The sequence below is a fragment of the Monodelphis domestica genome, chromosome 2, assembly GCF_027887165.1.
Source record: "Monodelphis domestica isolate mMonDom1 chromosome 2, mMonDom1.pri, whole genome shotgun sequence".
NCBI classification, from domain to species: domain Eukaryota; kingdom Metazoa; phylum Chordata; class Mammalia; order Didelphimorphia; family Didelphidae; genus Monodelphis; species Monodelphis domestica.
Genome location: NC_077228.1, coordinates 324,659,666 through 324,683,135, shown reverse-complemented (window position 1 = coordinate 324,683,135; position 23,470 = coordinate 324,659,666). Strand labels below are relative to the sequence as shown.

The window sequence follows — 23,470 nt, the reverse complement described above, 5'->3', positions numbered from 1 at the left end:
CTCAAGATTCAAGGATGACTGTGAGGTTGCAAATCTGGGTGTGCTGGAACCCTCAGCAGAAAAGGTAGTAGAAGCATATAAAATAAAAACACGTAAATTATCAGCATTTTTATTAGTATCAGAGTATTATAAGAAGAGACAAAGAGATACTCCATTTAAAATGACCACAGATAGAATAAAATACCTGGGAGTATACCTGCCAAAACAAGGGAACTATTTGAACATAATTATAAAACACTTTTTACACAAAGTCAGCTCTAAATAACTGGAGAATATAAATTGCTCATGAATGGGTCATTCCAATCAAATTGTCAAAAAATTATCTTATTGAGTTAAAAAACATAATAACAAAATTCATTTGGTAGGACTAAAGATTAAGACTAACAAAAGAATTAATTAAAAATGTAAAAGAAGGATGTTTAGCAGTACTGGACTTCAAACTGTATTAGAATGAATAATTGGTAATTATCAAAAATCTCTGGTACTGCCTAAGAAACAGAAAGGTAGAACAGAACAGAGTATAGTAACTTTTTTATTTGACAAAAATATAGATCCAGGCTTTGGGGAAAAGAAACTGCTATTTAATAAAAATTTCTGGAACAACTGGAAAGTAGTTTGACAGAAACTAGGTATATACCAATATCTTACCCCATCCATTAAAATAAGATCAAAATGGATTCAAGATCTACACATAAAAGAAGATATCATAAGTAAATTAGGAGAACAGGGAGCATATTTACTGATCCGATTTAAGTATAGGAGAACAATTCATAAGTAAGAAAAAGAGATAAAGAGCATTGTGAGATGTAAAATGGATAATTTTGAATACATTAAATTGAAAAGTTTTTGTACAAATAAAACAAATGTTGCCAAGATTAGAAGGAAAGCATAATATTGGGAAAAAATTATAGTCTCTCAGATAGAGGTCTCATATCTAAAATATAGAGAAAACTTTGTCAAATTTATGGAAATAGGAGCCATCTCCCAATTGTAGTGAAAATTTATTAGCTGAAACAGAAAAAATATAACCAACTCTCTGAACCAAAAAGAAATATAGGTTTATTGAGAGAGGGATCCAGACTCACAATAAAGCTGAACTCTGGTTAGCAACTGAAGACCTTGAGTCTTGAGAATGGACCCCTTATAAAAGCACTTCTGGATCAAAGGCACTTTTGGGCCAAAAACAGATCGGAACCCTTATATACCGGGAGGAGGAGTCAGAAGAGATATCAGAAGTACAATGGGATGTCACATATGGCTTGATCTGTGTCATTAGGCCCATGTCAGAGACATAGGTCCTTTGACTCAATGTGAATAAGGTCATAGTAGGGGCAACATCAGAACAGAGTATAAAAAAAAAATTACAGAATCATGGCCACAGGGGGTGGAGGGGTGGGGGGGATATGGGGATTTCACATTCAAATTATCCCTCCTCTGATCCAAAGAAAAATGCTCACTCACATTTTTCTTATGGATCACAATTAACAAACAGGCAAAATATAAGAACAGACAATTTTCAGATGAAGAAAACAAAGCCATGCATAGGCATGTTAAAAAATGTTCTAAATCACTACTATTAGGGAAATGCAAACCAAAGCAATTCCGAGGTATCATCTCATATCCATCAGACTGGCTGTAGCAGTTGGCTGGTACACTGGATAGAGCACCAGGCCTGAAGTCAGGAAGACCTAGCTGTGTGACCTTGGGTAAGTAACTTAACTGCTTGCCTCAGTTTCCTTATTTGTAAAATGAGCTGGAAAAAGAAATGGCAAACCACTCTAATTCCTTTGCCAAGAAAACCTCAAATGGGTCACAAACAAATTGACACAACTGATATGACTGAACAATAGAACTTTAGGCTACATTAAGAGAATCAGAGGGTACAATTCAAAGGAAGAAATAGTTTAACTGGAGTACTATATCTAAAGAGGGAGGAAAACCAGTATGGTAAAGATTTAAAAGGCATATGGGAAACATTAAGAAATGAGGATGTTTCCATTTACATAGTCATAATTTCAGAGTCACTGCCTAGAAAATAAGTCTTAATAATTAACACTTAAGACTTAAAGGACTGCCAGGTAGAAGATCTTCCTTTGTTGACTCCAGAGGGCAGAAAGAAGGCCAATGGCTAGAAGACTGGTAGATGATCAACAAGAAGCCCCAAAAGTTAAATGTACTTTGTAGACTGTAAAGCACTGTTGAAATGTTAGCTATCATATCAGCTCTCTGGAAGTAGGAAGTCTGCTCATAGTATTCAAGAAGAGGCAGTATTGACTTGTCATAAACAGAATTCCCTCACACAAACTCTATCCCTGTAATTCATTATCTGTTATATATTTTCCTTCATTACATTTTGAAGATGATTTTATGGATTTTTTAAAATGGGTTACCATGTCTAGTAAAGCCACCACCCAGTGGCCAATCTTTTTTTTTTTTCAAACCTTTACCTTCCCTCTTTTTGGCTCCAAGGCAGAAGAGTGGGAAGGGTTAGGCAATGGGAGTCAAGTGACTTGCCCAGGGTCACACAGCTGGGAAGTGTCTGAGGCCAGATTTGGACCTAGGACCTCCCGTCTCTAGGCCTGGCTCTCAATCCGGTGGCCAATCTATTGGTGCTATTCTTAGCTGGACTGGTTTTTGGAAAGCAATTTATCACTAGTCCTGTTACTGAAGGACATTTTAAAGGCAATTACAAAAAACAATAAGCAAGGAGGAAATAAAAATGTCCCTTTTTACAAATAATACAAGGGTGTATTTACGAGATACCTAGAGTCATTTAAGAATTGATCAATAACTTTAGCAAAGTAGAAGATATAAGATAAATCCACATACATCATAAGTATTCCTATATGGAATCAACAAAACAGTAAGAAGAGCTAGAAAGAGAAATTCCATTCAAAATAACCACTGTAAAATTAAAATTAATATCCAATAACTCCAAGTATTATATTTTATAAAGTTTATTAATAATCACTTGAAGTAGAAAGAAAATAAACTAAAAGAAATAGAAGTTCAAACCTAATTATCTAACAAAAAGTGTGTCGATTCTGGCTGCCTGGCATAAAGCCAGCTTTCCTAGCCATGATCAGGGGAAGAGAGAGAGGGTGGAGCAACATTCACAACTTTATCTCCAAAGTAATGTGAGAATGAAGATGAGAAGTTGGAAAAAAGAGTTTTGGGGAGCAAATCCTAATTACACACCACAGAAGCTATAAAATACTTGAGTATATCTACCAAAATTTACTCAGGGACTATAATACCAATTTAACTATAAATAAAACATTCTTTGCAGAAATAAAACAGACATAAATAACTATAGAGAAAGTTAATTTGGATAGAGTGAGTCAATACCAATGACAAAGCCACTAAATAAATGACAAAAAATCCAATAGTTCTTTATTCAAGACTATGCCAATTCAAATACTCCAAAGATTATTTTAATGAACTAGAAAAATAATAACAAAATTCAAATGGAGGAATAAAGGTCAGGAATCTTAAGGATAAGTGAAAAAAGTGGGAAAGAAAGGAAGGATATAAACCAGCAAATTTCAAAGGATGAAATCCAAGCTATCAACAATTCTATGAAAGAATGCTCTAAATTGCTAATATCTAGGAAAATGGAAATTAGGACAACTATGATGTTCTACTTTATATTTATCAGACTAACAAAGATGAAAAAGAAGAAAATGGCAAATGTTGGAGAGGCCATAGGAAAATAGGTACATCAGAGCCTTGTTGGTAGTGCTGTTTTAGAACTGAGAGCATTGACTTAGCCATTTCAGAAGGCTATTTGGAACTCTGTTCAGAAAGTTACCAAACTCTGAGTATCAGCCTATAACCCAAAGAAACCAAAGAAAGAAGAAAGCATCTCTATGCAGAAAATTATTTATAATAACTCTTTTTGTGTAGCCCCAAACTGGAAATTATGGGGGTACTCTCACACCAGGGAGTGGTGAAACAAATTATGATATATGAATGTAGTAAAACACTAATGTACCATAAGAAATTATAAAATAGTTTCAGAGGAAACTGGTAATATTTAGAGATAGCTAAGTGTTGCAGTAGCTAGAGTGATGGGCATGGAGCCAGGAAGACCCAAGTTCAAATATAATCTCAGACACTGTGTTTGACCCTGGGCAAGTCCCTTAACTGCCTGCCTCAGTTTCTTCAACTATAAAACAGGGATACTAATAGCATCTATCCCAGGGTTGTTGTAAAGATCAATTGAGATAATCTTTGTAAACATCTAGCACAGGGCCTAGAAAATGAGGCAATTAATAAATGCTTGATTCCTTTTTGCTTTCCTTCCTGAACTGATGCATAGTAAAATGAGCAGAACTAGAAGAAAATTTTATGAGAATTTTATAAAGATAATGTGGTAACAATATTATGAAGAAAAAAACCTTTGAAATCAGTCAACAAGCACTTATTAAGCTCCTACTACATGCTTGGTGCTATGTTAAGTGCTAAGAAAACAATGAAAAGCAAAAAAGGTCCTTGTTTCAAATCTGGCCTCAGATACTTCCTAGCTGTGTGACCCTGGGCAAGTCACTTAATTCCCACTGCCTAGCTCTTACTGCTCCTTCTGCCTTGGAACCAATATGTAGTATTGATTCTAAGACAGAAGGTAAGGGTTTTTTAAAAAAGTCCTTTCTCGTGGAGCTCACAGTACAATAGGAGAGAAAACTACACAATGAAGGATTTGTTTTTCATTAAAAATGTTCAGTGTAAGAAAGGAGGTGGTAATAGGAGAGACAAATTAATAAAAATATTATGTTCCAGAAACTGCGAGGCAGCAAGTGCTGGAATTGGAAATATTGTAAGCCTGGGATTAAAATTCTACCTCTAATACTTATTGAACTGTATGATCAAAAGTCATTTAACCTCTCTAAGACAAACTAAAAGACAAACTAAAAAAAATGGTGGGGAGGGGGCCACAGGTGTGATGTTCAAGAGGGGATGGAAGCTAATAAAAGATGTTCCAAAATTTATTTCTTTAATAATTATTATTTCATATATTGATGAAAATGAGAAAGAGCTATTGAAACTCTTACCTTTGAGGATCACTTTTATAAATGCTGACTGGGGCCTCTGGAATCAACTTTTTCCATTTGTAGCCAGAAAATTGGAGAGATTTCAGCACTGAAATTCCTTCTTCTAAAGAAGATTTCATCAAAGAAGCTCTATTATACCTTTGCTGGGATACACAGCCAGTTTCCTTGTAGCCTAGGGAAAGAGAACAGAGGAACAAGATAAGTTTTTAAAAGCCAGTTATGAGGCATCCAGAGGGCTTAGTGGTTTGAAAGCCAGGCCTGGAAATGCAAGGTCATGGATTCAAATCTGGCCTCAAGACATGTCCTAGCTGTGTCACCCTGAGCAAGTCACTTAACCCCCACTATCAATTCCAAGACTGAAAGTAAGATTTAAAAATTAAAAGTAGTTATATCAAGTATAGGAGTCATGATATAATTACCTCGTAAAGTAAGCCTGCTATCAGCATTGTCAGGCCGTAGAGACAAACGGAACTCTACTCGGCTAGTAAACATTCGATATGGTTCACTGGTGCCCAGTGTGGTAAGATCATCAATCAAGACCCCAATATAGCCCTCTGTGCGGCTAACGATAAATGGAGGTTTGCCATTGACCCGAAGACTGGCATTTATTCCAGCTATTATACCCTACCAAAAAAAAAAAAAGGAAAAGTTTGAAGGATAATTGTGAAATTAATACAGATGTATCTTATTTAAAGAGACTTGCAGCCTTATACCATAAGAACAGAACAGGTAGCAGCCCAATGAATTTAAATGAAACTTAAAAAACACGTCCCACATTTTGGAACTGAGAATGGGTACTCCTCTAAAAGTCAGCCTATGACATGTGTGGGTAGAACAATCATGGGTTGATTTTTTTGAAAGAAAAATCAGGCCCACCAACTTATACTGTTTGTTAGTTAGTTCCGCTAATAGCAGACATGATTTTATTTTTTAATATTTTAACTTAATTAGATATTTCCCAACTAAAGACAAAAAATTTTAAATACTCACTTAAAATTTTTTTTAATTTCAAACATTCTCCCTCCTTCCCATCTCTCCCTTACCCCTTGAGAAGGCAAGCAACATGATAGCTATTATACATGTGAAGGTATGTAAAACATTTCCATATTAGCCAAAAAACATTATATTATTAGAAAGGATAAAGGCAATGTTTCTCTTTTCTGCTTTGGAGGCAATGTGATATAATGGATAGAGTGTTTGAATCTGAAGTCTGGAAGTGTGGGGTTAAAATACTGCCTCTCATACTATGTGATTTTCACCTGTGTGCCCAAGGACAAATCACTTAACCTACTGGAGCCTCAGTTTCCTCATATTTAAATGAGGATAACATACATGTAGCATCTATCTCATAGGACTGTGAGGCTCAAATCATAATTTATCTAAAATACTTTGTAAACTTTTTTTTTTAAAACCCTTACCTTATGATAAGTGACTTGCCCAGGATCACACAGCTGGGAAGTGTCTGAGACCAGATTTGAACCTAGGACCTCCCTTCTCTAGGCCTGGCTCTCAATCTACTGAGCCACCCAGCTGCCCCCTACTTTGTAAACTTTAAAGAAGTATATAAAGGTCAGTTATTAATAATATTCTCAATCAAAATACTATCTTAGATAATGCCTTGAAATTCTCTATTAAAGTATTTATAAAGTGATCTAAATTAGGAGAACTGAAACTCAGGAATTGAATCTTTAATACTATAAGCACTTAAAAATGTTTTCCTTTTAAAATACTATTAAAAGTTGTAGTGATATTTTTTCTTTTCTTTTCCTAAATTAAGTTTATTTATTTAATTAGTTTAGAATATTTTCCCATGGTTACATGATTCATGTTCTTTTCCTCTCCTCTTCCTGTAGCCAATGAGCAATTCCACTGGGTTTTACATGTGTCATTATCAAGATCTATTTCATATTATTTTATTGATATTTTCTATCATGTTCATTTCCAAATATATCCTTTCCCATGTCTGGAGAGCTATCTCTTGTACTAAAGAATAATTAAGAGGGAAAAAAAGGCATTTAACAGAATAAAAGTCTATATGTAATTCTTCACGGCCATTGCCTTCTACTTGTGGCAAAGGAAGGAGACTTTTCATTTCTTCTCCAACAATAAGATCAGTGATTATGAAATAAGACTCATTTTCTGTGTGGAGCTTTCCATTTATACTGTTACTATGTATCCCATTTCCCTGGTTCTAAAAACTTCACTCTATATCATCAGTGCATGTAAATCTTCCCATACTTTCCTAATTTTCTCATTCTCACAATTTCCTATGGTGCAGTAATATCCCATGAAATCATGTACCACAATTAGTTTAGATATTCCTCAACTGATGAGTATTTTTTATGTACTGAGCTCTCTGCTACCACAAAAAAATACTGCAATGAATATTTTGGAAAACGAGGGAGCTTTCTGTCTTTGACATACATTAGTGGGATTTGGGGATAAGTGGGCATGATTGCCCTTTTATAGAATAATTACAAATTGAGTCACTTTTTAAAGAATAATTATAAATTGTTCTCCAGATGGTTGAACCATTTCACATATCCAATCACAGTACATTAATGTATTTGTCTTTCCACAACCTTTCCAATATGTACTATTTTCATTTCTTGTAATCTACAAATGATTTTTATTCTCAAGTACAATGATCCCTCATAGTTATAGTAACAAAGTTTTTTGCTGTGGCTATAGGGTTATGATGGCAAACCTATATGGCATAGGTGCCAAAAAGGGCACATTGATCAGAGTACTTGTTTTTTCTTTCTAATGTTATTGTCACATCATCTAATATTCTCTTCATTCTAGTTACATTGGTCAGCTTCAGTTTGCACAAATTTTTCCACTTTCTTTGAATCAGGTATCTAGCCACTATTTCTTAAGATCCTAGTTCTTCATAAGCCCCAAAAGCAATATAATCATTTCCTGTTTTGAAGGGTATAGCGTCTCTCTACATATTCATGCTGAATCTGAAGTACTTAGTGTCTCAGAAAAAGATAGAATGAAGTAATCAGGAGCTCTTTCTTTGCTGTTGCTATTAGAGCTACTTTCTTCTTTTGCTTCAGAACTTCTCTGGGATGAAAAAAAAAAAGAACTTCTCTGGGATGAGAGGTAAGAGTTTTTTTTCTTTTTGGCAGGGTCTTTTGGTCAGCGAAGAGTCCATGCAGGAACTTTGTTCAGGACTTAAGAAACTTTGAAAAAGACAGACTGAAATAATTTCCAGGGCCATGAGAACCTTCTTAAGCTCTGTTAGCAAATTTGGTTCCCTAATGTTCCTTTGAAGAACACATGCTGTACAGACAAAAAGTGAGAATATCATGGAGAAGCAGCAGGAAGGGAACAATTTTCCCCTTACAGTTATATGCTGCTTCCTCTTTCCTGGGTTTTCAACAGTGCCAGGGAACACTGAGCCCAAGGTCCTACTTGGCTGAGGCTGTGATGCTAAGAACAGAATATAAAAAGTCTGAATTCGTTTTAATTTCTATCTTCTTGCTTTCTTCTAGCTTGAGTCTATAAATATTCTGGGATCAACTCACTTAGTTACGTCAACAGGCTTTGTACAGACTTGCTTGTGCTTCCACTGCTTTTTGATGTTCATAAGCAACATTGTTCATTACCTCTCAACATCCACCTCCATAATGATTTATTAACATGCTTATATTTTAAAAATTGTATTGGCCTTGGTTGCCATTTTTGTTCGGCAATGAGATTAAGTATTTGATGTCTGGGTTCGTTTTAGGAATCTTTTGCACTCTTTGTTGTGCCATTGGTTTTACATCAGTTAAAACTCTGTAGCAAGTAGTAAAGGCATTATCTTATCCTTTTTTCCATTTCCAACTTCCTTAGTGACAGCAATGAATTTGATTAGGTCAAATTGAAGCTATTATTTTAGTGTTGTCTTGTGTATTCTTTTTTTCTGATTTAATTTACTTTTATGCCTACTCCTACTAATCATTAGTTTAACTTTATAGAGAGCCAATTAAAAAAATAACTGTACAGAGTCAGGCCTAGAGACAGGAGGTCCTAGGTTCAAATCTTGCCTCAGACACTTCCCAGCTGTGTGATCCTGGGCAAGTCACTTATCCCTCATTGCCTAGTCCTTACCATTCTTCTGCCTTGGAACCAATACACAGTATTGATTCCAAGATGTAAGGTAAGGGTTTAAAAAAAAAATTGTGATAACAAAGTTCATTTGGAAAAACAAAAGATCAAGGATATCCAGGGAAATAATGAAAAAAAACACACATGATGGGGGCCTTGCAGTCCCAGACCTTAAACTATATTACAAAGCAGCAGTCATCAAAACAATTTGGTACTGGCTAAGAGACAGAAAGGAGAATCAGTGGAATAGACTGGGGGCAAGCAACCTCAGCAAGACAGTATATGACAAACCCAAAGATCCCAGCTTTTGGGACAAAAATCCACTATTTCATAAAAACTGCTGGGAAAATTGGAGGACAGTGTGGGAAAGATTAGGCTTAGATCAACACCTCACACCCTACACCAAGATAAATTCAAAATGGGTGAATGACTTGAACATAAAGAAGGAAACTATAAGAAAATTAGGCGAACACAGAATAGTATAGATGTCAGACCTTTGGGAAGGGAAATACTTCAAAACCAAGCAAGAATTAGAAAGAGTTACAAAATGCAAAATAAATAATCTGGATTACATCAAATTGAAAAGTTTTTGTACAAACAAAACCAATGTAACCAAAATCAGAAGGGTAGCAACAAATTGGGAAACAATCTTCATAAAAACCTCTGACAAAGGTTTAATTACTCAAATTTATAAAGAACTAAATCAATTGTACAAAAAATCAAGCCATTCTCCCATTGACAAATGGGCAAGGGACATGAACAGGCAGTTGTCAGCCAAAGAAATCAAAACTATTAATAAGCACATGAAAAAGTGCTCTACATCTCTTATAATCAGAGAGATGCAAATCAAAACAACTCTGAGGTATCTCCTCACACCTAGCAGATTGGCTAACATGACAGCTATGCAAAGTAATGAATGCTGGAGGGGATGTGGCAAAGTGGGGACATTAATTCATTGCTGGTGGAGTTGTGAATTGATCCAACCATTCTGGAGGGCAATTTGGAACTATGTCCAAAGGGTGATAAAAGATTGTTTGCCCTTTGATCCAGCCATAGCACTGCTGGGCTTGTACCCCAAAGAGATAATGGACAAAAAGACTTGTACAAGAATATTCATAGCTGTGCTCTTTGTGGTGGCCAAAAATTGGAAAATGAGGGGATGCCCATCAATTGGGGAATGGCTGAACAAATTGTGGTATATGTTGGTGATGGAATACTATTGTGCTCAAAGGAATAATAAAGTGGAGGAATTCCATGGAGACTGGAACGACCTCCAGGAAGTGATGCAGAGCGAAAGGAGCAGAACCAGGAAAACATTATACACAGAGACTGATACATTGTGGTACAATCGAAGGTGATGGACTTCTCCATTAGTATCAATGCAATTTCCCTGAACAATCTGCAGGGATCTAAAAAAAAAATACTACCCACAAGCAGAGGATAAACTGTGGGAGTAAAAACACCGATGAAAAACAACTGCTTGACTACAGGGTTGGAGGAGATAAGACTGAGGAGAGACTCTAAATGAACACTATAATGCAAATTCCAACAACAGGGAAATGGGTTCGAGTCAAGAACACATATGATAACCAGTGGAATCATTCGTCAGCTATGGGAGAGGGAAAGGCGGGGAGGGGGGGGAGGAAAAGAAAACGATCTTTGTTTCCAATGAATAATGTATGAAAACGACCAAATAAAATAATGTTTACATTTAAAAAAAAAAGAAAAAATAATTGTGCATGATTACTATTTTCTTTTTGTGAGAATATGGTCAATTTAATTTCCACTGTGATATTATTTGATGTTTACCATGTTCTTCCAAACCCTCTAGTGAAGTATTCATGATCTACAGATGTGAGGCTTTTTGGTAGTATAAATGAAGGAAAGAAAAAATGTTTATTAAATATTTACTATATGAAAAGCACTGGGGATAGAGAGAGAAAAGTAAGACAGTCTCAATTCTAAAGGAATTAACATTATAATGGGGGAGACAACATATTTATATGGTTTCAACCATAAGTCTGAAGTAAAAGCATGATAGTCCTTATGCAAGCAAAGAAGATGGTAATACATCTCCTTTATTGTTATTTTCATTGATAACATATCTATTTACCATATTGAATTATATGGCAGTACTAAGGACTTTGATGGTGAGAAATTTCTTTTCTGGATTTTTGGCAGCTAAAGAAACAGAGGCTGTAGCTTTTGTAGGAGAAGAAGCCATGCTACATCTCCACAAAAGCTCATTTCTTGAATAATGGCTTTAGGGCTGGTCTGGAAGCAGAACCAGTGGCCTTGGGGGGGGGGGGGAAGGAGGGTCATTGCTCTATTAAATCTGAACCACATTTTCTAACATACTTTTTGTTGTGCTCCTCCTTTGCAGTAAAGTCACTATAAAAATATATATACTTGACTTGAAAAATTTTTTCAATTTCATCTAACAATAAAATAGATAGTAACCACACTAGTAATTTCCCCAAATAAGCAACACATTGACTAAATATTCCATTTCCAATTGTTATACATTTATATAGCTCCAAAGTATTGCCATCTGATCTGCAATTATGCTCTAAAGACTCCTGGGCCTTATCATCTGTTCTTACATCCTAAGGACCACTACATTAGGCCTTTCCATCTGATCTGCAGCTCAATTATCCTATATGTGTTTTCTCTCTAACTAGAATTAAAATATGCACTCCTTGAGAGCAGACTATCTTGCTTTTTATTTGTGTCCCTAACAGATGACTAAATGCTACTACAAACACTGTAAGCCCTTACTAAATAAGGTCTTGCATTCAAACCTCATCTCTGATACTAACTATGTGTGACCCCAGGCAAGATTGACCTCATTAGGCTATAATTTCCACATCTATAATATGAGGGAGTTTGGACTTGATTTCTTCTAAGGATTTTTTCCAACTATAAATCTCTAATCCTAAAAAGCTATTTCATTACATTCCTTATATAGCTACTTACTTGGGCTGCTGCTTCTTCATAACCAGTAGTACCATTTATTTGTCCAGCAAAGAAAAGCCGCTGAACCAAAAGAGTCTCAAGAGAAGGAGTGATCTGACGGGGGTCCAAGTAATCATACTGAACACCATAACCTATCCAAAGAATAAGCAATTAAGGATAAGGTAATGTTACCCAGATTTTCTTTAGAGTAGAACTGGCACAAGGACTATCCATTATGATTCATATAATAAACAGGACAGAATACTTTTAAGGATCTTGTTTGATGTTTGTTTTGTATTATTAGACTGTAATCAATGACTTCAACTATGACCTTTTCTCTATATGTACATATCCATCATGTTGGTTCAAACCTTCATCACCTTTTGTCTAAATTATTGTAATAGCCTCCTAATTGGTCTTTCTGTTGCAAGTCTCTCTGGACCTGTCAAATGATTTTCTTCCATGTAATTTCCCTCACTCAAAAAGATCCACTGGCTCCCTATTACCTCTAGGATAATATATGAACTCCTTAGTTTTGCTTTTAAAGGTATTCCATCCTTGTGCCAACCTGAACTTGTAGCCTTACTGTACATTATTCCTTTTTTCTGATCCTCACACATGATTCTGTCTCTGGGTTTTTGCAATAACTGTCCCCTATGCCTGGAATTCACTCCCTCCTCAGAGGATCCCTCTTTTCATTCAATACATAACTCAAATTATCATCTTCTACATAAAACCTTTTGTGATCTGCCACCCTAACTCCCCAGGGCTTTTATTTTCCCATTCCAAATTACCTTGTATTTATTTTATTTATATTTTTTTCTGCAGATACTTTTAGATGTGTATTTGTTGTCTTCCCTGTTAAAAAATTTAAATTCCTTGAGAATAGGGATTGTTTTATTCTTATTACTTGCAAATATCCAGTGCCTAGTAGATAATGGATGCTTAATAAATGCTTGTTGATTGATTCACTATAACATAAAGTAGTAATAAGCTGGAAGGACAGATATAACCTATTACCTGGCTGTACAATCTTAGCTTTCTCCAAGCCTCTGATAGATGTGATCAGTTGTTCTTGAACATTAGGTGGTAGTGTCATAGAAAGTCCTTGTGGATAGATGAGATTAGAATCCATTCCTTCTGGTTCCAACCAAACTTGATGTATACGGTTTGGAAAACGCAAAACCTTTGACTCAATTGAAGGACAATATCTATTCATAGAAAATTTGAAACAAATGAAGGAAAAATCAAAGATAAAAACAACATTAAAAAATTCAATGGGAGTAGCTAGGTGGATCAATGGATTGAGAGCCAGACCTAGAGATGGGAGGTCCAGGATTCAAATCTGGCCTCAGATACTTCCTACCTTTGTGACCTAGGGCAAGTCACTGCACCTCCATTGCCTACTCCTTACTACTCTTCTGCCTTAGAACCAATATACAGTACTGATTTTAAGATGGAAGGTAAGGGTTTATTAAAAATTCTTTTTTTTTAAATAATTTGGGAGTTAAACATCTGGTAACTGGAAAAAGCAACCCAAAAGAGCTAGTATAGCTTTATTTAGAATAGGTCAGGCCAGATTAATTTTATTTCCTTTTTTAGAAAGGGTTACTAACCTATTAGATCAGAGGAATATTATAAAGATATAGTTAATCTAAATTTGACAAGTATCTCAGGCTAATCTTTGAAAAAGATGGAAAAATTAGACAATGGCATCCTTATAAAGATTTAGAACTGGTTGAATGACTGAATTAAAAGAAATTTCTTTAATGTTTCAATGTCAACTTGGAAGGAACTTTGTAATAAAATGACTCAAAGGCATTGGTCTCGGTCCTGGATTATATGACATTTTTTACTACTGACTTGGAAAGGAATAGATGGCAAATTTATCAGATTTTAAGATAACACAAATCTTCGAGGGGGCATTAAAAATGGATGACAAAGTCAGGCTCCAAAAAGACACTAGGGCAGATAGGGGGCTCAGTGGATAGAGTGCTAGATTTGGAGTCAATTTGAACACAAGTTTAAATTTTGCTACAGATACTTGCTAGCTGTATGGCCCTGAGAAAATCTCTTAATGTGTTTGTCTCAGTTTCCTCATCATTAAAATAGGGATTATAATAGTAACTACATTATACAGCTATTGTGAAGACAAAGTGAAATAACATGTAAAACAATGCAAATCTCAAAGTACTTTGTAAATGCTAGCTATTGTTATTATATTGAGAGGCTAAACTGTCAGGCTGAATTTTAAAAGATGATGAAAAGGATTACATTTAGATTTTTAAAATTTAGAATAATTTTAAAAATTTCGACCATAACAAACCCAAAGTAAAATGAGTATTTCCATATTTGTAGCAGAATAGAAAAAAGGAATATACATCAAGCTACAGATATCCATAATATCCATTTTACTTTTTTAAAAAAATATGTAATAAATTCAACATTATATTTAGTTTTTAAAAAATTACCTTCACACATACAATATAGAATTGGTCTGATTCGAAAGCAATTTGTCTCAAAAGGATCTAAAATTTTTAGTGGGATGAAAATTAAAAATAATTTAACAGTGCAATAGTGCAACCAAAAGAATATGAAACATTAAATAAAGACAGGCATAATTTCCAGGAATAAGGAGGAAATAATCCAATTGCACTCTGGCCTAGTCAAATCATATTTGGAACATTGTGTCCACTTCTGGGCACCATACTGAAAGATTGGAGAATACTTAGGATGGTGAAGGGGCTCAATCCTAAACCACATTAGGACTAAATGAAAGAAAACTAGGAGTGTTTATCCTAGAAAAGAGAACACAAGGGTGGGGAATAGAGAAGGCAGAGACATAATAATAAGCCCTTTAAGTACATGAAGGGCTACCATGTAGAAGATATGGTCCAACAATGTTGTCTCTCCACTCAACAAACTTCCTATCACCTCCAGAATCACATACAAAATCCTGTTTGGCATTCAAAGTCCTCTGTAACCTCCCTCTAGCCTCCTTGCCATTCTCCCCCTTTTTAGTCTTCTTACATCTTATTACTCACTGGATCCTTTACTCCAGGGACACTGGCCTCCTTGTTGTTCTCATGAACAAGATACCCTAGGCTAAGATCTCTAGGCTTGGGACATTTTATTTGACTGTCCTTCATCCCTGAAATGCTCTCCTTCCTTCTCCTGGCTTACTTCAAGTCTCAACTAAAATCTCATCTTATATAGGAAGTTTTTTCCAATCTCTCTTAATTCTAGTGCCTTTCCTCTTTTAATTATTTCTTATTTATCTTCTTTGAAGCTTGTTTCTACATATTTGTTTATTGTCTCCCCCATGAGATTATGAAATATTTGAGGGCAAAGGATTGTCTTTTGCTTAAAAAAAAAAAAACTCCTCTGTTGTTTAGCACAGTTCCTGACACATGGCAGGTATTTAATAAATTCTTGTTGAATGACTAGAAGGATTAGATTTGTTCTTTTTGATTCTAGAGGGCAGAACTAGTAAGATGCAAAAAGACAAATTTAGGTTTGTCAGGATAAGCTAAGCTTCCTAACCATTAGGTCTATCTAAAATTGGAATGATTGATTCTGTGAGGCAGTAAATTCCCTGTCATTGGAGATCTTCAAGCAAAAGTCAGTTGTTCACTTGTTGGGTATGTTAAGGAGAGGATTCTTTTTGGGTATAGGTTGGGCTGCATGACTGCTGAGGGAGGTCCCTTTCAACTCTGAAATTATGTAATTAAAGGAATTCATCATTCAGCACATTCTCAGAATAATTCTTTCTTACCGGGGTCCTTTGGTAGTTTCCTTTATATGAGTATTAAGATGAATGTTCTCTTTAACAATTTGATCGACTCTTGAGTTGGTGTGTGTTAAATAACATGGCAGCTGGTCTTCTGGCTAAAAAAACCCATTAGATTTATTATAAAATTACTCTGACACATGTAAAACCCAATGGAATTGCATGTCAGCTACAGGAGGGGGTTGGGGGAGGGAAAGAACATGACTCTTGTAACCAAGGAAAAATATTCTAAATTGACTAATTAAATAAAACTTTCAAGCAAATAAATAAATATTCTATTTGTAAAAAAAAATTACTCTCTTTAGTTTTTCCTTTAATCAAATTATGAATTACAAGATTATATATATATATATATATATAAGCTTTTTCTTGATGTTAAAATCCATGAAGAATAAAATCATTAACTTCATAATTCCTTTTTTTTTTTAATTTTAAAAAGAAAATGGCTGATCCAAAGTCAATTACTATTTGGAATCATGATCAGAAACTACAGCTTACATCTTTAAGTTCTCATACAATGTAATTTTTTTTAATTGAAATGATGAGGAAAGCTATGGGTAAATAAAAGAATTTTAAGACACATGAGACTAAATTTTTTTAAAAAACTAAAACCATCCTTTTAAAGGCTTTCTGTGGGAGCAGCTGGGTGGCTCAGAGGATTGAGAGTCAGGCCCGGGGACAGGAGGTCCTGGGTTCAAATCTGGCCTCAGTCACTTCCTAGCTGTATGACTCTGGGCATATCACTTCACCCCCATTGCCTAGCCCTTACCACTCTTCTGCATTGGAACCATAGTACTGGTTCCAAGATAGAAGGTAAGGGTTTTTTAAAAAGACTTATTGTGTGAATTTAAGGCAAGAGTGTGTAGAAATTTGTACTGATATTAAAAAAACACAAAATGACTTCCTTTCATGTTAACCAACAAGACTTCTACAAAAGTTTCTAATGCATTCCAATCATTCTCATAAGCTTTGAAAATCTTACCTTAATCCATACTGCTTCATTGAGAAAGCTGAATGGTACAGATGGGTTGTCAGGCATCTGCTTATTCAGGATGCTAAAATTAATAGAATCTCTGGCAATTCGGGGTGGTGTCCCTGTCTTCAATCTCCCCACAACAAACCCTAATTTCTCCAAAGTCTGAGCCAAGCCAATAGAAGGTCGATCTCCTAGTCGCCCTGCTGGATATGATTCTAATCCAATTAGTATCATTCCTCTCAGAAATGTTCCTGTAGTTAGGATAACACTCTCAGCATACACTCTGCTTCCATCCTCTGGATGATTTAAAAAAAAAAGGGGGGGGGAGAGAAAAAGAAAGGGAGAAAAAAAGGACATTATCATGTCTTTGTGTCAGTTATTACAAAGAACTAAACTGAATGCTGACCGATATTTTATGCCATTTGACAAGTGGATAGCTTTTTTTTTTTTTTTTTTTTTATAAAAACCCTTACCTTCCGTCTTGGAGTCAATACTGTGTATTGGCTCCAAGGCAGAAGAGTGGTAAGGGCTAGGCAATGGGGGTCAAGTGACTTGCCCAGGGTCACACAGCTGGGAAGTGTCTGAGGCCAGATTTGAACCTAGGACCTCCCATCTCTAGGGCCAGCTCTCAATCCACTGAGCTGCCCAGCTGCCCCCAAGTGGATAGCTTTTAATGAATTTTAATCTCTAGAAATGAGACAGGTACTGAATTTGTAAGCTGGGCTTTACTTGTCAATCAAGGCCAAAATTGCTTTCTACAGACACACAAGGCTTCCATGGTTAGATTTCAGGGGCTTTGTGAATTTGGAAGGGGGAAAAAAATATCTTTATTTTTATTAACATCTAAATAAAGTGCAGCACTTCCTTAAATTATTTAAAGACATCATTCTGAGAAAGGCCCATAGGCTTTACCAGACTGCCAAAGAGTCCATGGCACAGAAAAGGCTAAAAGTTCTGTGCTAGTAGCTAGAATTGAATGAATCTAAATAATTTAACTTTCCTTTAAGAACAAACCAAACAACAACAAAAATAAACATTATCATATATCTTATATCCAATACATACCTAACACAACACCACTGACACAACATTTTCCAGGGTGGTCTAAGTCTGGTTCCATAAGTAAAAGATCTTCCACAGATGACTCTTGAACAGTTAGCAGAGGTATAGTCAAAATTTCCTCCTACCAATAGAGTATAAATGGTTGAGAAATTTTAGTCAAATTGTTACTTCATCAACTAATGAGCCCCCTAGTTTAATTTTTCTTTTATTAATTAATAAGCAAATAACTTTAGTAAAGTTTCATGATGCAAAAAATTACTCAATAAGCATTTATTAGGGAGCAGCTAGCTCAGTGGTGGCTCAGCAGACTGTGTCAGGGTTATAGATGAGGTTCTGGGTTCAAATATGACCTCAAATTCTTCCTAGCTGTGTGATCCTGGGCAAGTCACACAACCCCAGTTTCTAACTCTCACTTCTACTCTGCCTTGGAATCAATACAAGACAGAAGGTAAGGGTTTCAAAAGAAAAAGTCATTTATTAGTCCACCGAGCACTAGGGATATAAAGACAAAAATGAAATACCTGACCTCAAGGTGCTACATTTTATCAAGATGACACCACATAAGGGGGAAGCTGGGTGGGTCAGTAGATTGAGAGTCAGGCCCAGGGATGGGAGGCCCTAGGTTCAAATCTGGCCTCAGATATTTCCCAGCTGTGTGACTCTGGGCTAGTCACTTGATCCCCATTGCCTAGCCCTTACTACTTTTCTGCCCTGGAACCAATACACGATATTGATTTTAAGACAGAAGGTAAGGGTTAAAAAAATGACATCACATACATAAACAAGGCTATACAAAATAAATACAAAGTATGCTTGTGGAATTTGAGGGAGAGGGAAGGTCCACTAACCGCTCTGCACAAAGGAGGAAAATCTTCATGTAAAAAGTGTCACTTGAGTGGAGCTTTTGAGGAATAAGGGATTCTCGAGGCAGAAGAGAGGTGAGAGCATATTCCAGGAATGAGGGACAGCCAGTGCAAAGGCAAAGAAATGTGTAAGAGGAACAAAAATGAAGTCAGTTTGACTAGACAATAAAGTGGAGGATGGGGAGTAATGTATGATAAGGTTAGAAAGATTGGTTGGGGGCAGGTGGTAAAGGGCCTTGAAATCTAAATCAAAGGATTTCATATTTTATTCTTGATTTAATGAGTGGTAGCTTCTGGAGTTTACTGACTAGGGGAATGACATGTTAGTGAACTCCCTCACTACACTGCACTTCACAATTTCAAAGATTCATGGAAGATGAATTGGAAATGGGAGAGACTTGAGGCAGAGAGACCTATTAGAAGGCTAATCCAAAGTCCAAGTAAGAGATGGTAAGGGCTGGAACTAAAGGGATGGTCATGTGGGCAGAGAGAAGAGGATGGATGTTACAGATACTCAGGAGGTAGAGACTTTAAGATTTGGCAACTGTATGGATATGTGATTCAAAGGAGAGTCAAGAGTCTGGCTGACTGGAAGGATGGTAGTGCCCTTGACAGAAATAGGACAGTTTGAAAGGGAGGGTTGAGAGGAAAGATGATGAGTTCAGTTTTATACACATTGAATTTGGGATGCCTAAGGGACATTCAGTTTGAAATAACCAAGGGGCAGTTGGAGATGTATTATTAGGACTCAGGAGAGAGACGAGGACTGAATATATTGGTTTAAGAGTCATATTCATAGAAACATTAAAATTATAGAAGATGATGAGATCATCAAGTGAGAAACTACAAGAACAGAAGAGTACCAGTACACAGTGCAGGGGCACACCCACAATTAGGGGTGTGTGTGATATGGATGGTACACTATCAAATGAGACTGAGGGGCAGTTAAACAGCTAAGAGAAGAACAAAGAGAAGAAAAAAGAGCAGTGCCACACAGACATGGAAGAGAGAAAGAGCATTCAGGAATACAGAAAGTGGTCAACAGTGTCAAATGGACTTATTTATTTCTCACCTGCATCTTCTGCTTATAAAGTTTCCTATCAATCTGAGCACGGAGACCCCATACAGCTGGCCCTTTACGCCGGTTCAGCACTTTATAATGTATGCCGGACTGATCACAGACCCGAGAACACAGGCCATCCAAGGCATCCACCTCCCTCATTAAATGTCCTTTACCAATGCCTCCAAAGGAGGGATTGCATGACATCTGACCTGAGGGAAGAACATACAAAAACAAAACAACAGATTACTTTGGTAATCATCATCTTAAAATGAAAATGAAAATTTGGTCAACATTCTAGAAACTAAACAAATACTTTTCCTTATATTTAGCCAAACTTTTCCTTCTTGTTCTTGTTTACAGATGTTCCTTTCTTTTTAACATTATTGCCAATTCCCAGATTTCCAGGAGGAAACTACCTCCTCTCCCAAACCTTTCTTGTAATAAGTAAGCAGTAGAGTAAAACAAATGAACACGTTGAGCCTTACAAGGATAATTGATAATGAATTCTTAAACAATTATTATGATTCTAGGGATCATCCAAGATGATAGATTTAGAATTGAAAGGGACCTCATGAGGGCCCTTACTTTGGAGATAAGGAAACTGAGGGCTCAGGGAGATCAAATGACTTGCCTCAGATAAACAACTGTTAAGTTTCAGAGGTAGGATCTAAACCCAGGCCCAATTGCACTGTATTATAACCCTAATTCATACATAATTATATTGTAGTAATTCAAGTTATTTACTCAACTTCTCACACTAATGCAATCACCAGGTACATTTGAGATCAAAAGAAGAAAGGATATTAGCATTGATAATTCATAATTAGTCCAATCATGAGAAAGACAGTCTCCTCTAAGATATCGAAATGGTGTTCTATCCAAGAACCTGAGAGGATCTCTGAACTACCTTAATTGCCTGGGTCTTAGCCCTCTCTATGAAGCTCCTTATGTTCCTCTGTTCTCCAGCTTTCTTATTTCTGTTTTTCTTAAGTCAATATAGCTTGACCAGCTTTCCTCATCCAGAATACTTGTATGATATCTGCTACAATGATTTTCTCAATGACAACTCTGAGACAATTTCAGGTTCCTCTGGCTGCTGCTGGCAATGCCTGGGCATTAAACAGTAAATACTATCCAGTAAGAATGGGTAAGTCAGGAGGAAATGTGTAGCAATGGAAATGGACATATTAAAAAAGAAATCCCTGGAGAGAAAGGGGGAAAACCCAATTCTTTTTAAAGATCCAGCAATCAATACAAATATAACTTCCATCCAATTTAACTTGTACTGAAAAAAGGATTCTCACTATAATATACCTAGTATTCTTTTTTTAGCTTGAAGATCTCCAATGAGGAACCTACTACTTCCCAGGCAGCTCATTCAACTTTTGGACAGCTTTGTTAGATTTTTTTTTGCCTAAAACTTCCTCTTTGCAACTTCCTCACTGCTCACTGTTATATTCTGGGTCAAACAGAACAAGTCTAATGCTTTTTCCAAAAGAGTCTTCAAATATGTGAACACTGTTATCTTGTCCCCTTTCTCATTTCCCTCTCTTCCCAATCTCAGCTTATTAATGAAGTGAATATATCACTTCAGATGTAGTTCAAGCAGGGCCAAACATAGAAAGACAATTAGTTCTCTGTTCTTACAAGCTATTTCTTTCTTTAAGCAGTCCAAGATGTTATTAGGTTCTCTAGCAGCCATATCACACTACTGACTGAATATTGAATTTGCTATTCCTAGATTTTTGATTTATTCTATCAAAGAAATTGAACCAAAATCTTAAATTGATTCTTCAGACCTAAATAGTGATGATGTTAGGGCATAACCAGTCAAATAGTCAATTGTTTGATTCCTGGATACTTTCATGGAGTTTCATACATTATTTTTCTCTTTTTAAGCTGCTTTTTTCTTGGGACATCCAAGTCTTTCTTTGCAAGTTACATTCCCATTCTAACTCAGTTATATGCCAAGTACAACATAAAGATTCAAAATCAAGAAGAGAAATTGCAATTTTACATCTCTAGAAAGATTTCACAAAATCCAATTTAGCAAATATTTATTAAAGACAACTGTGCATAAAGAATTGTGCTAAGAGGCAGCTGGGGGGTGGGGGTGTCAGTGGATTGAGAGCCAGGTCTAGAGATAGGGGAGGGTGGGGTTCTAGGTTAAAATTTGGCCTCAGACACTTCCTGGCTGTGTGACCCTGGGCAAGTCACTTAACCCCCATTGCCTAGCCCTTACTGTTCTTCTGCCTTAGAACCAATACACAGTATTGATTCTAAGATGGAAGGTAAGGGTTTAAAAAAAATTGTGCTAGGCAATAGGATACAACATGAAACAAGACAGTTCTGTACTCAAGTAAAAGTTACTATAATGCAAATAACAATATTCCAAATATAATAAAAATGAGAATTATTAGCATAAGTGCAGATTAGATGTCTGAAGAACCATTAATGACTAGAGATCAAAACTTCCTACTCTGGTGTCATGAGTGGGAGGGCAGCTCAGGAAGGTCTTAGAGCCACTAACAGGAGTTCTTAACTTGGGATGCTCGAACTTGTTTGTAAAAATTAATTCTCATAAGTTTTTCAATATAACGAGAGTTCCTTTTTCACCTTATTTATTTTGTGTCTAAAAACATTTTGAGAAAGATTTCATGGCTTTGCCAGATTGCTAATGGGGTGGACACAAAATGGTAAAGAATCCCCAATTCTCATTCAATCCTCTCATTTTACACGAGGGAAATGAGGACCTGAGAGGTTCAGAGACTTGCTCTGGTTTAAACAGAAAATGGCCTATTTCCTTCCCTTTCCCTCAGGATGTACAAAGGACAGCAGTTATTCTGCAAGAAGACTAATTCTGCAACTGATCGAATTTCCTATGGTCTTTTCCTCCCAATTTGAAGCCCCTTTCCCACACCCCCGAAGCCGCTGGAAGCCGGAGAGGTTTCTGGGGCTTAGGGGGATGGAGGACGCAGGCGCACTCAGGACTCAACTGAGCGTTAAGTCTTCCATCCCGGCCCCAATTCCAAGTCCAGCGCCCAGCAGCAGCCCTCACCGATAGAATCCACACGGTGCGTGAGCAAAAGAGTCCGGGAGCCACAGCGAGCAGCGGCCGCCGCCGCCTCCGTCCCTGCGTGCCCCCCGCCAATGACCACCACATCGTAGTGCGGCACAGCGTTGCCTCCGCAGGAGCGGCCCGGCGCCAAGGGCTGCTTGCTGAGGCGAGTAGCGACCCTATGGCACCAGCGGCCGAAGGGGAACATGGTGAGAGCCGGGCAGAGAACGCCACTGCTGAGCGCTGTGCCTGGTATATCAATGGGGCTGAAAGTCAACAGCTACCAGGTAGTAATCGGAGGCTGCAGGGAGCCGCCATCTTTCTGACGTCAAGACGCAGCACGCCTTTGTCGAGCCTTGGACCCGCCCCATTACGCCTTCAGTGGCCCTCTACTCCATGGTCTGGAAGAGTGGAGAAGACAGATATGAGCACGTGCCTCTGAGCTAATGCCCACATGACCACCCCTACTTTTCAATGTTTCAGTGCTGGGGTTTTCCATTAACACATCAACAGTTAAACTTGTATAGAAAAAGAAACCCAACACCGTTATTTTT

At 36.7% G+C, this 23,470-nt stretch overlaps 1 protein-coding gene across 1 annotated transcript in view; it reads right to left on the bottom strand.

The window, feature by feature from the left end:
* Nucleotides 1-23,263, bottom strand: part of MTO1 (mitochondrial tRNA translation optimization 1) — a 31,916-nt gene extending 8,653 nt beyond the window's left edge. Inside the window, exons 1-9 of the mRNA XM_007484198.3 lie at nt 22,917-23,263; nt 19,868-20,067; nt 17,936-18,053; nt 16,877-17,166; nt 15,880-15,992; nt 13,125-13,315; nt 12,126-12,256; nt 5,471-5,675; nt 5,052-5,223 (exon numbers count right to left, since the gene is read on the bottom strand). Of these exons, the coding sequence (XP_007484260.1) occupies nt 5,052-5,223; nt 5,471-5,675; nt 12,126-12,256; nt 13,125-13,315; nt 15,880-15,992; nt 16,877-17,166; nt 17,936-18,053; nt 19,868-20,067; nt 22,917-23,124 (1,628 nt within the window). The 5' untranslated portion in view covers nt 23,125-23,263. The remainder of the gene's footprint in view (nt 1-5,051; nt 5,224-5,470; nt 5,676-12,125; nt 12,257-13,124; nt 13,316-15,879; nt 15,993-16,876; nt 17,167-17,935; nt 18,054-19,867; nt 20,068-22,916) is intronic.
* Nucleotides 23,264-23,470: the final 207 nt, after the last annotated feature.